General features: G+C 45.6%; 1 protein-coding gene across 1 annotated transcript in view; it reads left to right on the top strand.

Annotated features, from left to right (window-relative positions):
* The first annotated feature begins 1,268 nt into the window (after positions 1 to 1,268).
* The window catches only part of LHFPL1 (LHFPL tetraspan subfamily member 1), a 30,528-nt gene continuing 11,077 nt past the window's right edge, over positions 1,269 to 20,719 (top strand). The window contains exons 1-2 of the mRNA XM_067549716.1: positions 1,269 to 1,650; positions 12,508 to 12,606. Coding sequence (XP_067405817.1) covers positions 1,269 to 1,650; positions 12,508 to 12,606 — 481 coding nt within the window. The remainder of the gene's footprint in view (positions 1,651 to 12,507; positions 12,607 to 20,719) is intronic.

Below are 20,719 nucleotides of genomic sequence, written 5' to 3'. Positions count from 1 at the left end.
CCTCAGAGCGCTAGCACGAGCCCTGCCAGCCCATGTCTCTTGACTGGGGCTGGGTTGTTCACTGCTGCATAGACGTACCCTTAGGCTTTCTGTGTCTCGGTTTCTTTCTGTAAAATGGGGATAACAGGACTGCCTTACTTCTCAGGCATGCTGTGGTGATAAATGTGTAAAGTGGGTGAGGTGCTCAGATACTATGGTAATGGGGGCCCCAGAAGACAGCTAAGTATAGCTTTTCTTGGGAGTGCGTTGGTGCCATCAAGTAAAGAAAGCACTTGTCACCTAGATGGCACAAAACTATCTTTCTACACAGATGCAATGCAATCTCCTCACTGCATCAGCTCACCTGGGAATGGTAACTGGAGGAACACCCATTGCTCTGTAAAGTCTCAGTTTGGCTAAAGGAACACTGTCAAGATTGTGAAACTGACTAATATGAGAAACATTCTTGTGTCTGAGAGAGGCCACAGGCACTGAGGGAACAAACTGAAACAATAAAACAAAGGATTATGTGTTGCTAATTTCTTTCATTTGCAATAACTTTTCATTTTTAATTTCATTTAATTTAACTTTTGACTTTTAACTGTGGGAGTACAAAGCGGGGCCCACCATTTGCTCTAGCACAACTGCATACGTAGTAGGACCTTTAAGTAACATTATTTCCTAATCACGTCACTGGACTGAAGAATTTTTGAACCTGCCATGTAAAGTATAAAGTCACTCAGCCAGTGATCTTATTGGATGGCTGTTCTACTTTTCAGCGATTGCAGCTGAACATAGCAACGGCATCAGAAGGATCCACTAGCATTGTCAGAGCCTGCTGTGAGGTCTACTGCAAATGGCACAGCAGAATCTGAACTTTCAGCAGACTGAGCAAATAATAAACAAATGTTTCCAACAAGAGACTGTCTCTGGGCCCAAATGTATCAGTCAACAGGCATGACCCGGCCCAGCACGCAGGATAAGGATAAAGAACACAATGCAATGAAATAAGTGGGATGCTGCTGGCTTGTTGGGTAAAGGAGGAAGTTGGCAGGGATCCATCATAGTTTGCGATATATAGAGGATAATAATATTTATGAGACTCTTTTGGGGGAAGGAAAGGATAATTTTACCTGGGGGAAGCTGATGGCCTCTGCAAGCAGGGAGGCAAACCTGCCAGACACTGTTCCTGTTTTCTCTCTGGGCTGAGCCCTTCTCTTGTCTCCCCTTTTGTCTCTCTCTGAGGTTTGTGAAGACCACTGACAAAGAGGCACGGGAGATCTAAGAAGATGGGCAGCAGTTTGACACTGGCTGGGGCCCTCTGGGCTTTCCTATCCTTTATCACTGCGGTTGCCAGCTCGGCCAGTTACTTTATGCCCTATTGGCTCTTGGGTTCCCAGCTGGGGAAGCCAGTTTCATTCAGCACCTTCCGACGATGCACATACCCAGCTCGGACAGAGGAGAGGAAGCTGGTGATGGTGGAAGAGTGTGGGAAGTATGCCAGCTTTGGGGCTATCCCCAGCTTGTCCTGGCAGATCTGCACTGTGGTGACGGGTATTGGCAGTGCCTTGCTGCTCCTGGTGGCACTAGCAGCCGTCCTGGGTTGCTGTGTGGAAGAGCTCATCTCTCGGATGATGGGACGTTTCATGGGGGCAGCCCAGTTTGTAGGAGGTAATGGAAATTGTTTATATTATGCTACATACCTGAGTGGCTTCAGGTTGCTGATTAGCAAGTGCTAATAATGCATAGTGATCTTCAGAGCACTGCTGAGGACAGCAAAGATCCACTCCGTTGGAAACATCTGTACTAAACATCTGGAGTACATCTCGGTAGCATGAATATGATTTTTATTCCAATGCTTAACCTTTCTGTTTTATGTATAGTCTTTAATTTCCTGTAGCCTCTTCATGAATACCATCTATGTTACGAGAGACACCCTCAATACATTAAATGTTCTTCTGGTTTGTTACCAGGCCCATAGCTGTAACAACATCTACAACCCCAAAGCCAGCAATCTCTGTGGGTAAACCTTTACCTGATGGTTCTTTCATGTCCTCTGATGACAGGAACTGCAGCAGTTTATTTCCACTATCGGCTTTAACCCCAATGATTACTTCAATCATGTCCATCTACCGGGAGAGGGACCTGGCCTTTCTCAACTCTTAGAGCTTGTCTACATAGCAAGTTGCTTCACGGCAAGCCAGGATGTGAATCTACCATGCCTCAGTTGGCTGAGAAGTAGTGTCCTATGTCGACTCTGTTACAGCACAATGAAAGTCTCAGAGTCAGGCTTGGAGTACTCTGCTTTCAGCGGTAATACACCACGCCGCACTTCAGCACTTCCACTGTGCTGTAGCAGTGTCTGCATGGGATGTTACTGCACTGCAGACTCAGGGACTGTAGATTTACACCATGGCTTGCTGCACAGCAACTTGCTGGGAGGAAGTTGGTAGGGACCCATCGTAGTTGGGGATATGGGAGAGGATAATATTTGTAGCACTTTTTTTTAAAAAAGAAGGCTAATTTTTTCAGTGGGAAGCTGGTAGCCTCTGGAAGCAGAGAGATAGCTCACTCCTGGGGGACACGGGACTCTGTAGTTTTCACCTCAGTGTAGGTAATCAAGGTCAACTCCAGGTAGGGCAAACAGGTTTGACTTTGACTAGCTACAGCAGGGTGAGAACAGGGCCTTTACTCCATAGAGATGATCCATTGTGCCAGTTCTCTGAGGCTAGCTATCTCAGTGTATAGACACACCTTTTTTTGCAGTCACGATATAGGTTTAGGGAGGTTCCTCTAGTGCAGCTTTCTACCTAGCATAACTCCTGAGGCATTTTACTGGTCCTGCCCTCATCTGGCTCCACAACTCCATTTTCATTATCTGTATTGCAGTAATGTGTCACGGCAAGACTCGGGTGCCATTGTCCTGGGCACCAGACACACACACAGCTCGAGACAAATCTGCCCTGCAGTACTTACAATCCAAGGAGGGAAGATAAGCAAGGGAAACGGAGGCACTGAGAGGGGAAGGGACTTGTCCAGTGGCAGACACCAGGCTAGGCAACAGAACTCAGGTCTTCTGAGTCCTTGTCCAGTACTCTACCCACCGGACTACACTCCTCCCCACAATGTCCTTCCTACATACATATTGGACCATTGTTACCCCAGTTTGACACCAGCACCAGAACTCAAGCCGGTATAAAGCTGGAGTAACACCTCAGTGAATCAGGCTCATTGTCTCCAGAACTGGGCCTATGTGGCAGTAACCAAAAAAATCCTGCCTCTGTCTCTGTCCTCTCTTCCCCAGGCTTTGTTCAGTCCAAGCTGAATGACAAATTGCTCCCTGTCTGCCTTCCATTCTCAGCTCCAGGCCTTCCTTCCCCTTTGCCTTAATTCCCTCTCTGAGACTGCCCACCATGCTTCAACCCTCTTCTCCTTCCTCTCCTTCCAGGAGGGCTCTGTTCTCTCCTCGCACCTGCAGAAAAGTGTTAGTAAATTACCATAGATGACGAATGGAAAATAAAAAGCAAAGCTTCCATTAGCCGCGGGAGCATTGCTCCAGGCAGGAGGTTCTGATTCAGTTTTCACTCAGCCCTTTGGATTCCCGATGAAGGGGAGTTTGCCGAAGTATGGACCTAAAGGTCTGGTGCTTTCTCTGGAGCAGATATGGATGAGGTTGGGTAACATGACACCGAAACTGCAGTGCAGCTAAGCCTCATTTTATTCCTTGGGCCTGTTCTGTGCTGAGATTTGCCCCATGCTTTATCTGCCCTGGTGAAACTTGTAGTGCGTACACATTACCAGCTGTGATTTGCTCCAGTGCAGCTAGCTTAGGCTTGAAATGTGGTTTTGCACAGGGGCAACTTATCCCAGTTTCAAGCATTATGAACGTCATTAGTGCAGAACATGACTTGTGGCTTCGCATGTCTACACTAGGGGTTTGCGCTGTTGCACCAGTGGTCAAAATCTCCACTGTAGCCAAGGCCTTAGAGTGTTGACTGCACTTGCATAATAAACTGGAAGGGCTTTGTTTTTTCTCCCCCATGTGATACTGCTAGTTTATTTACACAGTAGCTTGAAAGCCGCAAAGCACCACAGCAAACCAGCACGCAACTGCTTCCTGCTCACAAGGAGGGCGTTGAGCATATAGGGCTATGCACATAAACCCAAGGTGTGATGGATTTGAAGCAGCCATCTAAGCAATGCAAACTGGAGTCCCAACCACACAGTTTAGCTGGGGCTAGGGAGATGTTTAAACAAAGAAGCCCTCGAGGATTTGAAAATAAATCCTCTCTTGGGGTGCTATATTTAAATGTGAAATCTATGATTGCAATAGACTGTCATCTCCCCAGGTTCTGATCTCCGCTATGTCAGCATAAATTCCACAGAACCCCCCTGATGTCAGAATCCGGCTGCTGGAGTATAGGGAAGTGAGGAGACTGGTTTTCAAAAATGCTGAGGACCTACCACTTCAGCTGAAGTCAGTGGGAATTATGACTACTCAGCACCTCTCAAAATCAGCTCCCTACTATGTTCTCTAAGGTCATCCCTTTGTAGTAAAGTGTCCTCGTATATGCGTGTTGTGCATAATTTAGATCCCGTGTTGCCACAAGGATGTCAGCTGCACAAGCCCCTGAAACCAGCAGGATGAAGAATGAAGACCTGGTTCTAGGAAATAGTGTTTCATTTGTGTTATTTTAAAAAAATGTAATAAATATTGGAACATTTGTAATTTCCTCCTTTTACACTTTAGCTTGGCATGTATTGGGCTTGTCTAGGCAGCTGGTTGTGTTTGTTTGAGAGAGCTTCCAGCTGAACAAAACAAAGAGGCATTGTTTAAAAATGCACATCCAGCCTTATTGGCAAGAACCGTAGGGGAGATATTACAGGGATGGTGCCAGAATCCAAACGTTTTAATTGACTGCTGTCCGAGTCCCTCCACTCTCCAGAGCGCTGTAACAGATGCATTTCTCTCCAGGATCTCCCCCCATTCAGGCGAGTCACCCTCAGCAACAGAGTGCAAATTGCTTTCAACAGCTCTTTACAGAATCAGGCAACTTCTCTAGGACATCAGACTTTAATTCCAGGATAGCAATGTTCTGCACAGTGGTACAAAGGGCATACAGAAAGAGCTTGTGGTTAAGGCCCAGGACTGCATCCATTAGCTCTTGGTTCAATTCCGACTGTTACAGACTCTTTGTATGGCCTTGGTAAGACATTTAATTTCCCTGCACCTTGATTCCCCATCTATAAAATATGGACAATAGTACTTCCTTCTGTTATTGTGGGGGAGAACTCACTAATTTTAGTGAGATGCTTGAATCCTACAGGAATTAAGGCCAGGTAAGTAGGTAAATTCATTCAGTTGCACCACAAAATCTTGTAACCACTGGATGTTACCTCCCTTTGTGGGTGGATGTGACAATTTTCAGTTAAGGAAAATAAATAGTCCAGAGGCTTGGCTCTGCTATGCCTTCTTTTGGAGCTCTCCAGCAGTGCAAAGCAGGCAGGAACCCAGAGGATTCAACCCTGCACAAGGAGAATCCACAGATGGTACAGAGCATGTACTCTGGTGGCTCCTGGCTGCTTGACTGGCTCCTGGGCGTGTAAGTAATTTATATTGGAGGGTGGGCAGGCCCCAGGGTCAGGGGAGCCCCTCTCTGGTCCTGCACCAACTGCAACATGACCGAACCAGGCCAGAGTGGAGAGAGAGCTGCAGGCGTCACAGGTTGAGCTGCAGTGGTAGGGTATGGCAAAGAGGTCTAAGCTTCAGGTTTGAAATACCTGGCGTCCCTGGAGCCAGAGCTTGGAATCCCAGCAGGACGGACTCCGCTTTTGACCTTTCCGTGGATCCCCTGTTGGGCTGATTGGTGATGATGATGTGCATCCCTTGGGACAAGTCCTTGATCTGCTCCATGCCAAGCCGCTCCTCAGTCTCAGAGCCCTAACCGCAAGGGGCTCAGGAAGGAGGGAAGTGCTGGGGAGATGGTTGAACTGCTGCACCTTCCATGCAGACCAGGGTAGATCCACTCATGGAGTTACTTCTTTCCCTTCATTACGCTCTCTATTTTTTGCTATCACTGGCTTTCATGCTAAGTTAAAATACCTTGCCTCAGGGAACTAGGTTTTGTGAGCCCTGCTTTTCATAATGTCCCTATCTGAGCTTGTGTCTTGCTGCTTGTACTTCATTATTTCCTCTTGAGGAAGCTCTTCAGTTTTCTTTTGCAGTATGGGTCTGGTCCTAAGCCCATTGAGGTCAGTGGACTTTAGATCAGGCCCTGTGCCTGGAATCATGTGCTTTTCTATGCTTATGAGGAAACAATGCTTGGGTTTAGACTCTTGGCACAACATTGCCCTGGAAACATGTTGCTGCCAAGTTACATTCTGGGCGGGGTCTGAAATTCCCCACCACAGTTGTGTTTGCCTCCTTATTCAATTTAAATGCAATACTTTTGATGTTGGTTCCATCTAGTCTCATGTTCGGTACACTGTGGGAAAAACACATGATGTAAGATACTATAAGTGCTTGCAGCTTTCTTTGATTTGTATGAACATTAGCAGAAATCACTGCCTGGGTGAATATTCTTGTTGAGGAACTAGTTTTGCCTTGTTCTACTTCACTTCTGTTGGGTAGAGGTGACGTGTTGTCTTCAGGACCAAGCAACAGGAACTTCTAACCACAACAGGCGTTTGTTCCAATCAGACTAGTCTAGCAGCATTTGAGTATGTTCTATCGCCATCTAGCTAGCTCTCTAGGTAGTTCACATTACTACACGGTGGCCTTGTGAGAGAGCAGTGCTTTATTTTTAGATTTAAGATTTGCCAGAAGCATGAAGTTCAGGTCTGGATAAGAACTTTCTCAGAATACTTTTGTATGTGGGGATCTGGTCTGGGCTTGTCTTATTAAGGGTGCTGAACATTTGTTTACCTGCATTTCCATTTCTATTTATGCCATTGAAGCATACCTCAAGAAATAATTGTTGCTCATTATGTTAGGTGTCAGCCTATGTTTTCAAGAAGTAAAGGACAACTGTCTGAAAACTACAGGTCAAAGTTTATTTTGGAGGTCACCACCTCACAGTGTTTTATTATTCATCAGGTGTGATCCTTCGTACAATTATTGCTCCAGTCATATGCTTCTCAGTAGATCTTTACTGGGCACAGGTCATGGGCTATTAAGCACCAAGTAGATAAAAGGATGGGTGATTTCCCCTAATAAAAAATAAATAAAAATTAAATAAAAGTAAGCCAAGAGCAGTGAATGGTCCTGAACAGTGATGAACCAACATGGCTACTGTTGCCTGACAACCCCGCCATGCGGGTAGAAAGTTAAGGAAGACTATAACTGGATGAATCAACCTTTTGTTTCCTTGGGAAGAATTAGTGTTGGTTAGTTAGTTATCCTAGTCAATGACTGCACAGCTAAGATCAGTAGCCTAAAGCAAGCCTGAGCTTAGGTTTAAATAACTTCATACAGCAGCACAGGTAAACCAATAAGGCTACTCTAAGTGCTATCCTTACCAGCTGCATTACAGAGCTACTGTACATTACAGATAAAGGAGCTGGTAACATTCTTTTAAAAGAAAATATTTCTCCACCGAAGTAGTTTGACAGGTTTTTTGGGAAGGTTGGAGGGGAGATTACATGTGTGTTTAAATGATATTATTTGTATGATGGCAGGCTTACAGGCCCCAAATCAGGGGTCGTGCCCTATTGTGCGAGGCACCGCACAACCAAAGAATAAAAAACAGTCTCTGCCCCAGCGGTTTCCTGATGTGCACTGATCCTAGGCTGTGCAATGTTGAGTCACACGTACCTGCAAAACTCTGTGGATTTTATGACAGGCACAGAAGGTTCTCGGCAGCAGGTGCATTAACCGAAATACATCTTGGGGAGAAGAGCAATTAGTGTCAGGTCAGAGCAATCTCAGCATGGCAAAAAGTGCAGAGAAAATGGGTCCATTAAGACCCAGAGCTCAGATACATTTTCCTTTCACTTCCACTCCACTCACCAGTTTGTTTACTGACCACAGAGACAGTGAGTAAGGCTCCTACACATATGTACTATAGGAGTAAACAGCTGTTTGCTGAGGTTTATCTTCTGCAGTGACTGCCCAGCCCTAATATCCTTAGGAGACAATATGCCACTTGTGTACATTAGTTCTGGACCCCTTTTGCTGGTGATAGAAACAGGCCCTTTGTCCTTCCATTCACTCAAGTATAACATTCTCCAGCTGAAAAGGCCACATGGCATTTTGGTGAGGCTTTGCTGTTTAACCCGTTGAATACTGAGTATTTTTTAGGCTTCCAGCCTTATGAATGTTGTGGGAGGGGACACACACACACAAAATACATTTTGCATGTGTATTTGTTTCCCACATACATACTGGCAATATGTATGTATGATATTTGAACAGTAGCAGGAAATATATCTGTTGTTCCCCTCTCTAAGCATTCTTATAACTGGATGGCTGGACAATGCCCTTGTTTTTAAAGTTAAGTGCTCAATGTTGTGCTCTGAGGCCTGCCCGGAGAGCAGCTTCAATAGCATTCTGGGGAGCCCTCCTGGTGCGCTGGCTCCTCCCACCACCTGTCAAAAGTGTAAGGATCACGCATGGATGGTGCAAGGTGTAAGGCTTAAGGTTGTTTTTAGTTAACAAGTTGTAGGTCAAAACTCATTTAAATGGCTAACGAGCATATCTGAGCCTCAAGGACAATGGCTAGTGTAAGTATCCGATGGCTCAGGAAGCCAGATGTCCTCTTAGTGATTCTAATTCCAATAAAAACAGCACATTTGCTTTTAGAATTTCTGTCTCACCTGCCACCTATCTGTAAGGACCCCCCTTCTTCCTCCACCCTACCCCCCACCCCAAGTGTAGCCCTCGCAACCTTGAAGTAAGTGAGTGATTAAAGTGTCTCTGCATGTATGTAATGACCATTATCACTGTTGTTCTCTCCGGTTGGGACAATGTCTGTATTTGTAAGTGAATAGATAAAGAATTTAAAACGTACTATGTAATCAATAGGAAAACGTATAGAATTGACCACTAACACCATGAAGTTGAAGCTGATTTATCAGACTTCCCGCTATCGTGAATAAACCTCCTCAGTATTGTCTGTGCTGCCTGATTCTTGGAAAAACAATCCTTCGTGCTTTACAAAGGCATGGCAAGGGTCAATAAATGCAAATATACCTAGAGAAGGTTGCGCTTGCATATTACATGCCTGCTCCTGGCATCATGCGCATATGATCCTTGCACTTTCACCAATGTGAGACCTCCTCACACTCCCATCTGGAGGCTGGCTTCCTCCCGTTCCCGGTGCCAGAGATGCTGGTGGCCTGATGCCTCCTTACTGCTTATGCTTGGTTCTAGCACCCCTCCTACTGACTCAAATTCTGCTGCCCTTTTCAGGCTTTTGTAGCTAGCACCGAAATGTGGATCCACTATTTCATGACGACGTTTCCAGGACAAGAAATAATATTTTCCATACTATTCAAATTCACAGTCAGTATTGGGCAGATAACATGGCTAATTATTGCGCGTCCAGCCAGTGCAATATCTGTATGTCAGGTGTCACCCAAGAGTTTTCAAGCAGAAAGCAACATCACCAGAGAAAACTCATCAATTCCATCTTCTAATAAAATGTAATAGAGGAAATGCTGAGAAGGGCAAATGTACTGCAAGATAATTTACTTACTACCTCATTTTTAAGAATATGCCCCTACGGGCTTCCGGTAGCCCTTTGATCCAGTATAATGGGATTAGTTGTCAGTTACGAGTCCACAAAATGCATTTTTGGCTTAGTGCCTTTTACTTCTCTAAAAGGATTGTGCATGGGGGTGCAGCTGCACATGTATATTATATTATTTGGAGAAGATCTTGGGGGATGTGGCAGATTGCCACTCTAATGTGCATTGGCTTCTCAGCCCAGTGTGTTCACACTGTTATTTTCCTGGTCTGACTTATCCAGGTAAACTCCACCTGAGGCTCTAATTTTTAGGCTTTGATGGTATAAGATGAGGAAAAGAAAAGTTCCACTAACTGATTTAAATTTTAAACAAATGTGATTCTCACTGTACAGCTGCCCCTTTTGTATTTGGTTTCTGTGACTATTCTGGTGAGTGAGTTTACTGGCAGGAATGTCACCAGACCGTGATTTTTTAAGCAAATATTGGAGGATGGTCGCAGCAAGCGAATATCAGGTTTGTAAGCTCCACAAGGTAAGAGTCAGCTCCTCAGCTGGTATCATCGGCACCAATTTACACCAGCGGAAGATCGGGCCCTAAGAATAACATTCATCTAATCAGGGAACAGAAACCTACCAGATGACCTATGTGTCCAATCAAAACAACTTGTATGTCAAAGGACAATCACCCAGAAGCTGCTTGTGAGTGAGCTGCAGTTAGTGTTATTCAAAATCACTGGCTAAATAATACATGTTCCTTTTCTGGATAATCTGAACGGATAAAGAGGCAACATTTATTGTATAAACGACATACATCTAAATTATTCACCCCCCCCCTTGTACTGAGCCCCATAAATCCCCTTGATTTAAGGGAGTTCAGCACCTGACAGGATGAAGCCCATTGTTTGTAAACTTGGTTAAAAATAGTAGCTGTGATACTGAAGGGGAGGAGGATGGAGGGTGCGTCCATGTGTTATTCACTAGCATCCTTTGCTAACAGGCAGTAGGCAGCTCTTCAAAGCATTTGTCCCTGAAGAGAGAGGATTCAAAGCATCTTTGCATCATTAAACCACTGAGAATGCTGATGGACCCAGCGTGACACCTGACTCCCACTTGAAGTCTTCGAAATGTTTGGAGCACAGTGTATTTATCATTCTCCTCTGGCTGTTACATTCTCTGATTATCTACTGGAAACAGATATCCTGGCAAGCCATTTGCAGAGGTCAGTGATTGCTGAGTTGGTCAAAGGAAGACAAAGACAGCATGGATTACACAAAGCAGCAGGACCAGTTACTGCACTAGAACTGAGCAATTCTGCATTGCTACATCGGAAAAAGAAAGAAACTAAATAAACCCAGGAGTTGGAAACCCAAACCACAGAAATGCTCAGTTGGACAGGAGGTTTTCTGCTCAATCACAGCCTGGTCCTTACAGAGGAAATAGTTGCAAACTTTTTTGTATGCAGACACAATTTTCTGCAATGCTCCTAATGATCCTTTTGCTGGCTCATTACATATCACACATGCATGCTGGGCTTAAAGTGCGCATGGGTGGGGGGGAGGGTCACAGACCCAGCAAAACAACAAATAAATAAATACATAAATAAAATTATCAAGCCGGGTCACTGAGGGGTGCACTTTAAGCACCATTTTACCGAAGCTGCGACTTCCAGATTATGAAAGACCCTCTCTGCCCCCCACGTTTTTCAGACCACTTTAAGCACTGCAGACACGTTCTCTCCTCCTCCTGATTCTTGGCCAGAGCTGGGCGCATACTACAAATGTTTTTGGTGAATATTTGTTTGAATTTGTAACTAAGTTTTCTTCTAGTCCGTACGTATTCCTATAGGTCCTTATTGCCTGTTATGGCACATTATGTGTGTGTGCATGTGTTACTCACTGACGTCCTTTCCTGACGGGCAGTAGGCAGCTCTTCAAAGCTAGCTGGCTTTTGTTGTAGATGGGGGAAACCAAAAAACAAGAAGCAACAACTCTCCAGAAACCCATTCTGCTTTCAGTCACATCAGGAGTAACCCAATGGCCCAAAGTCCTCATCGCCAGAGGGAGAACTCAGCGCTTCCCTCTCTAATACTGCATGTGTAAAACGGAACAATACAGGGCAGCTGCCCCATCAAGCAAGGTAGACCTTCTACATTTAAAGGCACGGTACAGAGAAGAAGAAATAGCAACATCACCTTTCAGTCACATAGCAACATGGTCCTATGTGGCTGAGCTCTATGGCTACATCTACACTGCAATTAAACACCCACAGCTGGCCTGTGCCTGCTGCCTAGGGCTCGTGGGGTCTGGGGCTGTAAAATTGCAGTGAGTGGAGATGTTTGGGCTCAGTCAGGCTGGAGTCTGAGCTCTGGGACTCTGCCAGGGAACCACGCTCCAGCCGGATGCCCAAATGTCTACACTGCAGTTTTACAGCCAGGCAGCCCAATCCCGGCGAGTCTGAGTTAGCTGCCATGAGCCGGCCACGGGTGTTTAATTGCAGTGCAGACGTACTCTCAGTGCCCCTCTCACCTCTCTTCTAACGGTCTCGGAGATCTTGCTGTTTCAGAACACGAGCTTTGCTTTCAAACTGCATTTGTTTCTACTGAGGCTTTTTATTACATTGTGTGAATTCCCCACTCTGCCATTAATCTTCAGTGAGGTTTCCAGAAACATCTATTTTGTGATGGAGGAAATAAAATGTGCACTCTAAACGGGCGTGTTTCTAGGGCTCCTGTCGCAATGCCCCCCAGGACGCTGGCGTTTTATTTGGTTTTTTAAAACTTCTGTGGGACGTGTCTTTACATTGCTCTCTCTCGCTCTCTCTCTCTCTCTCTCTCTTTTTATAGGGCTGTTGATAAGCTCAGGCTGTGCTTTGTATCCCTTAGGATGGAACAGCCCAGAAATACAGCAGACGTGTGGGAATGCCTCCAATCAATTTCAATTAGGTAAGGCAGCCCTGGAAAGGAGAACACGCAGCAGCTAATGGGGTTTTACACACATTCTCTCCAGTTTATCACTTTATATGAGTCCTGAATCAATTACAACAATGTTATTCATTCAGTCAGCACCTATACCAGCCTGGTAGGTTCAGCTATTGGGGCTATTGGCAGTATCATGAGTCACATAACACCTCTCCACTTTGCAATTTGTGGGATTTTCTCTTTCTTCTTCTTCTTCTTTTTTTTTTTTGTTTAAAGTTGATAAGAGAGCTACCACCTGGCTCTATTGCTAATGATCTTTCTTTGATGACTGGTGCCTCTGATTGCGGCTACCAGGTAAAACAATACGTGGTGTGTCTGAAAAGTTGATCTGGGGCACTTGTTATCAGGGTTGGTGCCCTATTGTGCTAGTGAGGTGCTGTACAGACAGCTAGGCAGACATGATTCCTGCCACCTCCTCACCCCAGTCCAGAGGGTGCTTCTCTGATGCACCAATAGATCAAACCCTGTATCTTCAAAGTTGTGCTAGCGAACCCCGGGGTATTTTAGATTCCCTTGTGCCTTTTTTTTTTGTGTGTGGAAGTATTTTATTAAGCAAAATGCTTGTGCATTGACAGAGACTGAAGCCCTCTGGTTATCCACAGGACAGGTACAGCATAGACAGCAACTGTGCAGACTTCTTTGTCAGTGTTTCCAGAGCAGAGAAGCTTAGGCTGATCTGGAAGGCCCACTTCTGCTGGGGACAGAGGAGGTCACTTTCCATGGCCCATTCGCTCCTGGGCCCGTTCATGGGATTGTTGACAATGAGGGCAATTGGGGCCAGCTGTGGAGGCCCTTTCTGTAATACGGTTATTTGTCCACGAGGTACTGGACTGGGACCACAAACTCATTCCACATAGGCCAGTAAACAACTCTCCAATGGTATTAACTTTTGCTCGTTTTTTAGAAGTGCCTGTGTTTGAATCTTTTAGGTATAATCTTAGGGCTGGTGTTTGGGTTTGGAGCTGAATTGGGGTTTGGGCATAAGGGTGTTAAAACTTTTTGTGTAGTTCTCATGGGATTTCAGCTCCACCATGGTGGACGTTTGTGAGAGCAGCAGATCTCATGAAGTTTACAGACTTGCTGATCTTGAGACGTTTCCTCCCTCGTGGGCTGCATCTGACCTTCAAAGTGGGTCCCAGCTTTGGCATCGGACCTGGAATCAAAACCACAGAAAGGGGCTTGGACTCCGGGTTTGGGTTTCGGCTCATCAAGAACAATTATTGACTTGAGCCAGATTTGAATTGGCAACCCAGGTAAAGACACTAGGCTGTGTTATCCTGCCCCTGAGTCAGCCAGTACCCAGAGACACATCCTTCCATTCTAATGCAGAAGGGCACCTTTTGTTCCTTTGATTCTACAAAGCATCCCTGCATATGTTTAACTTTAAGCACGTGCTTAAATCCCATTGACTTCAATGGGACTCAAGCGCATGCCTACAGTTACGCATGGGCTTAGGGGCGAGAACCTGCCTGAAGCCTGGGAGGGACAGAGCAGCAGACCAGGGACGCCCCGGGACAGGAGTCAGGAGGAGCAGTGTCAGGGAGGAATCACCAGAGCTGGCTCCAGTATCACTGCTGGCCAAAGCTGTACGGGGCTATGAGTGCTGCGGTTGGGACTTTACCCGGAGGGAAGCTATAGCTAGCTATGTGGGAGGGCGTCGCTCTGTGTGGGTTTGCAGTGAGCGGTAGAAGAGGGCACCAGAGGGGGTTTGCTGGGGAAAGTTCACTGGTGCCAAAGACGACCAGGAGCACCTAAGACTCACCACAGGACAGGAACTCCACCCGGGAACTCCTGAACTCTGAGTGCAGATGCGTGGCTCGGTGTCTGCCCTTTCCGACTGTGGTACCGATGGACTTGTGGAGCCTTGTGTTGGATGTAGCCCTGTTTTACTGCTCCCCCTATCTTTCCCCCTGTTGTTCTCTCCATTCATCCCTCTGTAAGTAAATCTCTCCCTTTCCTGTATTCACGGTACTCTTCCGCTTTGTGTGCGTGTTCCCTCCAGGGGGCTTGAGGCAAGTGCCCCTGAGGTTGAAGGGAATTTCCCAGCGGCGTTCCTGCGCTTGCCTTTTCTTGGCCAGAGCTGCCCCCAGAGCAGACGCCGCCTTGGCCGTGAGGGCGCTGAAGTTATATCCTACTGTGGCTTTTAAGGGGTCAGAGGATGCACCCTGAAGGGATAATATTATGCAAAACCTCCTCTCGGGAGGAGCAGCACGATGGAAACCTGTTCCTGACAGTGGAGTAATTCTGTAAGCTGTCGCAGCTCCCTTGCGTACAATGTGCTGTCTGCATCAAACACAGGGGGAGGGCTGGGGGAGGAGGAGGAGGAGAACTGTTTCCTGGCAGAGCTTTCTTTACTACGGAATCCTCTGAGATAGCAACAGAGCAGGGCTGCAATGTACCCGGATCATGGGGGCATGACACTTCTGATGAATCGGCTGAGGCCAATTACAGATGATCAAAGCATCTCCCCTATGTACTCTAGCCCACAGCTTTATTTTTCTTAATCAAATTAAGCCATAAAATAGCATTTAACTTGCTGTCTGCTGTTCTGAGCAGTGCTGCTAATGTCAGCTAGATGTTCTGTTCAGGCCCTTGTATCGCACCTATCACCACAATATCTGAGCTCCTCAGTGGAGACGCTCTCACCTTAAAGTGACATGACGCTTGGAAAAGTGACTGTTAAAAAAAAAAAAAGTCATTCTGGGGTCCAGATTTATTGACAGTTCCAGGTGAAATCTACTCAGTTCGAAAATAAAACCAGTGACGTTTCCCAGTTGCTCACTGAAGTAGAAAGTTGTTTAAGTTATTTTGCTCTGGGATTTTCGAACAGGGGGCTAGGCACCTGGTTCCCAATGAAAGGCATCCATCTCCCCTTTGAAAAATCCTAGCCCTAGTCTTTTTGGTAAGCAGCTCTGACTCCACCTATTCACGGACAGCACAGCTATTGAGTTAGGCCATGTCTATACTTAAGATGTTTACAGCGGCACAGTTTTTTTCACACCCCTGAGCAACAAAAGTTTTGCCGACATAAGTGCCTAAGAAGGTCCTTTTTTTGCACAGTCTATTTTCTGAGCATAGGTTTGCTTTAAGGACAAGCCCCAGGACCTATTAACAGGAAATAGGGCATGATACACATGATCTTTCTTCTCCCCCCATGTAACTTATCATTGTGCAAAAGCAACATGAATGTATCATTGACGTTGAGAAGCACAAAACTGCCAAGTTAAGGGTGTCTCAGCACTGTTCTCCTTGTCATATTGCACATGCAGATCCACAGCAAGCATGAAAAAGCATGGCAAATGAAAAGCATTAAAAGTTTTTTCCTTTTAAATCTCTGCCTAATTGGATACATTTAACCTGGGCAAGAGAATTCTCATGCTGAATTTTCAAGACACCCCTTTCCTCTTTGGGCTTCTGAACATAGATTCATTCTACTCTGATTTGCCTTTGGGGTCTGGCTCACTCTGTGCCTTTCTTGGCCTCTCACAGTCCACCTCTCCTCCCATCGCTTCCAGTGCTATTACAAGGCTTTTCAAGTCAGCAACTGGTAGCCCAGTTACATCCCAAATTTGTGTTTCAGGCAGCTGTCCAGACAGTGAAACTGGTTATAGAAGTATATTTATGTCTAACATTAGCTTTAACCTTTAAGCTGTCTGTACAGAGAGGACAAATACCAGCGGGATGGATTGGGTGGCTTGAGTTATAAGAACACTTGCAAATTCTTTTTATTCTGTGTGCACCCAGCTCCAGCAGAGTTATTGGGCCCAGCCATTTCATCGTTGCTCCATGGCCCCGTTAGGCCTGCTAACTGGTGCAAAGATATAAGATCTCTCTGGGAACATCATGGTGCAGGGAGCCCCTGTGCTAAGGCACAGAGCAGGCTGTATAGCAATTGTGGGGTGCAGGGGGCTGGGATGGGAGAGGTGTGGGGATGAAGCGGGGATGGGTTGGGTGGGAGGGGGCAAATAGAAGTGAGAGTTGTGGCCATGGAGGAGCTGTGCCTTGTTGATTCTATTGGACCATACTGGCCATTGCAAGGGGTACAAGTTCTGGCAGGCCTGATGGCTGCCCTAGTCTGCACTGAGGACTGGAATGGTCTTTACAGAGCCTGAATAGTGGAGGTGCAATCTGCCTCCCCTCTATGCCTGCATCAGGTGTAGGGATGAATCTGCTGGTTCTAGCCACTGGGCTAAGGTGGCCCCAAGAATTGTCTCCCTGTCTATAATCTTGTACAGACCAGTCACATCGTTCATTCAGAATCTCGGTTCATAGGATGATGCTGGAAAAAATTCAAGTTTATTATTACAAACTAAAAGGAGCGAACAGGTCTTCGGAACAAGTTTTGGCTAGGGGGACTCAGAATGATGCTCAGGGGTTTAGAAGTGAGGATGGTTTTGCACTAGTGCAGGAGGAGGCACTAGATAAGCCAAAGGATCCTATTATCTACAAGTTTATCTTTTTATACTGGGATCGTGAAAACAGATGGAGTTGCTTGTGTAGCAGCTATGTAACTTTGGTCCTTTTGAGCCTGTGGTGTTTATAGCAGCACGTGTGTCTTGGGTAACTGAGGAATCATATCTTGGTTATGCTACAGCTGTGGCAGATCAAGCCAAGGCTCTGCCTGATTAAATAGCATTGAATGATGCCTTTGAGACTGTTTGTAGTATGATTATGTTAGTTAGAATAGCATAGGTCCGTCAGTGGCTATTAGCCAAGATGCAACCCCATGCTCTCAGTGTCCCTAAGCCTCTGACTGCCAGAAATGGAGACTGGACAATGGGATGGATCATGCAATAATTCCTCGGTTCTGTTCATTCCCTCAGAAGCATCTGGCACCAGCCACTGTTGGAAGGCAGGATATTGGGCTAGATGGACCATTGATCTGAGCCAGAATGGCCATTCTTACGTTCTTAATTCTATCTGTTGGTGATTCTATTTTTCAAGAGGTTTGGTAATGTGATAAAGTGCCTTTTACATTGAGGGCACAGATTCAAATAGAGATCGGTGCTAATCAGCCAACATGCCACAGGTGAAAGGAGTTCGGTGGGTCTCAACAGGAGCTGGACAAAAAATTTTTGGATAAAACTTTCTTCTCCCTGAAAAAAAAGAAGTAAAACATTTTCAAAACTGAAAAAAAGGATTTGTTTCAAATGAAACATTTTGTTTGATCCAAAATGATTTTTTTTTCTTTTTCATTTTGCTGAAAAATGATTTTTTTTTTGTTTGTTTCCGGTTGACTCCAAACCAGTTTTTGGGTTTCAGGCACCAAACTGAAAAATTGGTGAGGAGAGCGGGTCTAGTCTCAGTGCATTTTGTAGGGGTCCGGGTGAGCCTTCCGAGAGCCACCACCAGGTGGCGCACCCTCATTGTTATTCTGAATAAAGAAGCCAAGCACTGAATCTGCTTGAAAACCCAAACTGAAATCTGAAAATATAAACAAAAATAGGTAAAGATGCTAGGGTGAAAAACAAACAACAAATAGGCGAGAGCTGAAACCTAACAACCACCAAAGATGAATAAGGAAGGGTTAGAAAAAAAAAATCAAACAACCCTCCAACATGGAAAAGGTTTAAAAAGAAAGGCCTGGTTTTGCATCTCTCTTCCACTGTGTCTTTTCAGGACGACCCTGCAAACACTTATGCATTGCAGTAGGTTTACACACAGGACTACTCATGGGCATAAAGTTATCTTGGCACATCAGTGTCTGCAGGATCAGGCCCTTAGATGGTTAGCTCTTCTCTTGTGATCTGTTTGCAAAATACCATGTGCACTGAGAGCCAGATTTTTGCAAGAGTTCGGGGCCAGATTTTCAAGAGCATTCCACTCTCCTTTAGGTGCCTAAATGAAGACCAGATTTTCAAAAGCACCCAGCAGCTTCTGTTGTGACATGTCATTGAAAAATCTGGCCCTACTGTATAGCACTATTTAAATCCTTTTGCCACCCATCCGGTTAGGCAGGAGGTCTGCAATGTGGAAAGCTTGCATTGCTCATGTGCGGTACCTCTTGGAGCATGTCACTCTTCAAGGCTGTCTCCAGGCTCCTTCCCCAGATATTAACAAAAAGTACATTCATAGACAAATCAGTCTAAAGCTGTGGCCCTGAGGGAGGGGGCCTGCCGTATACTTCACACCTGAAAGACTGTGGCCTATGGGACATCTCTTATGTATTCATCCCCGTTGCTGTGAGTTTTCAGTGTTTCTAACACACACTTCCCCACCACTGAAGGAACAAGAGCATGTTAATCAACTACTGACTGTACTCTAAAGAAACTCTAGATGTCAGTATAGCCAGGTAATTTAATCAGCTGCTCCAGACCGCCCTGTCTCTTAATCCGTGCAGCATTCTTACAATCATCCTGCTTTCTTTGCTCTCTTGCAACTGGTTTTTTACTTTGGAATTTTATTGTCAAAGGAAGGACAAATGGCTCTGGAGCGAATGTAGATGAAAGAAGACAGCTTTGTGAAAACCAGCTCTGGTATTGTTTTGATGAAGGGTGAAGAAACTACATACTCTATACTACTAATATCCACCATTGCTGCCATCAGGAGAGCAAAGTAATTATACATTTTCTTAGTGCAGACAGGGTGTGATGAGAGATCCAAGCTCCCATTGCTTTTTCCTAGCAGCCTGGCTTCTTAAAGGGCTACCAGGCTGTTTTCTGTACCAATATCAAGCTTGAAAGCCTAATAAAATCCTGAAAAAATGCCCACTTCCTGAATATGCTCCAGGATCTTCGGGCTGTTTCATTCTGGTTGTGGTTTGGTTGCTCCAGTAGTTACCACTTTACAACTTACAGCATCTACCTTCTGCTGGCACATGTGTATTAAGAGAATAAATAGATGGAGGGTCTATTGGTATGTTCCAAGTTCCTTCGAAGGGAACAGATCTGTTTACATTTGGCTGAGATCAATTGTTCCCTGATGGAATATGGAAAGTTCTGTGCGCACACAAGCTGTTCCCTCCCTTGTTTTAATGGCAGTTCATGGGTATTTTATTGGTACTTCGAGAGCTGTTTGCTTGGCTAGAAGGGTAAGTAAAGCTGAAGTGTGGCACAGTGCAGCATGTGTAATTTCAAACAAAGATGTGTTAAACACAGCTGGAGGACTTACGCCGAAAAGTCAGTTCCTTTCATCTGACTCATGGTCAACATGAATGATGTTGCTCATACAAGGATCCAGAAGTGATTTTGGAAACTTTGCCTGCCTGCGTAGGAAGGCACTGGAGACCCTTCTCTTTGCTACAGGCAAGCAGGGGATGAGGAAGGAGCTGCCTCGATCAGCATCATATTTTGGATGGCGGCAGGGGCGTGCGCAGGAATTTAAATTCCAGTGCTTTTGGAAGGGCACATTTTGTGCCCCCCTGGGGAGGAGCACCAGCCTTCCCTGCCAGGCCCCCCCCAGGAGAAGCACTGCACACGCCATCCCTGCCAGGGCCCCAGAGGAACTCTGCATGCGCCCTCCCCGCTGGGCCCTGGGGGAGCGAAGGATCTCTGTGCCTCCCTGCCAATTATTGGGGGGGGGGGAATGCCTCTGTTTGTCCCTTCCCATTGTGCACACCCCTGGATTCAGGTAAGCAAGGCAGGACGTATTGATGTTTTTCCAGGGGGATTCTGGGTTCCACTTAGTCCTAATCTACCTCTGAGTGTTACTGTCCTTCAGTTCTCATCTATCCAACAAGGCTGTGGATACCAAAGGGCTCTCTAAACCCTTTCCCATAGAAGCAAAGATTACAGAGTAACTGTCTTGCTGCCTCTAGGAAATGGGGAACAGAGCAAGCCAGAACCATCAGGCTTTTCTTCTGCCTGGTGGATTGTCTCTTTCACACAAGAGCCTTGCTGAATACAGAAATTATGTCTAATCAACATTAAAGTGCCAAATCTAACAAATTGATTGTGCCTTGTTTTCTTGCAACGTGTCTGCTAGTTAGTAGAGCATGTTAGAAGATGAAGGTTTTTCTTCCTACAGAAGTTTTTGACTTTTTAGCAAAAAATTGAAAACCAAAAAATTTCAGATGGAAACTGAATTTTTTAAATTTGGAAATGTTGATACGGTGCATGGGAGTTCCAGTTTGGGTTCC

Source organism: Emydura macquarii, unplaced genomic scaffold, assembly GCF_026122565.2.
Source record: "Emydura macquarii macquarii isolate MOO-44397 ecotype Brisbane River unplaced genomic scaffold, CSIRO-AGI_Emac_v2 contig_1253, whole genome shotgun sequence".
In the NCBI taxonomy this organism is placed as follows: Eukaryota; Metazoa; Chordata; order Testudines; family Chelidae; genus Emydura; species Emydura macquarii.
This window is presented reverse-complemented; position numbering and strand designations above follow the sequence as displayed.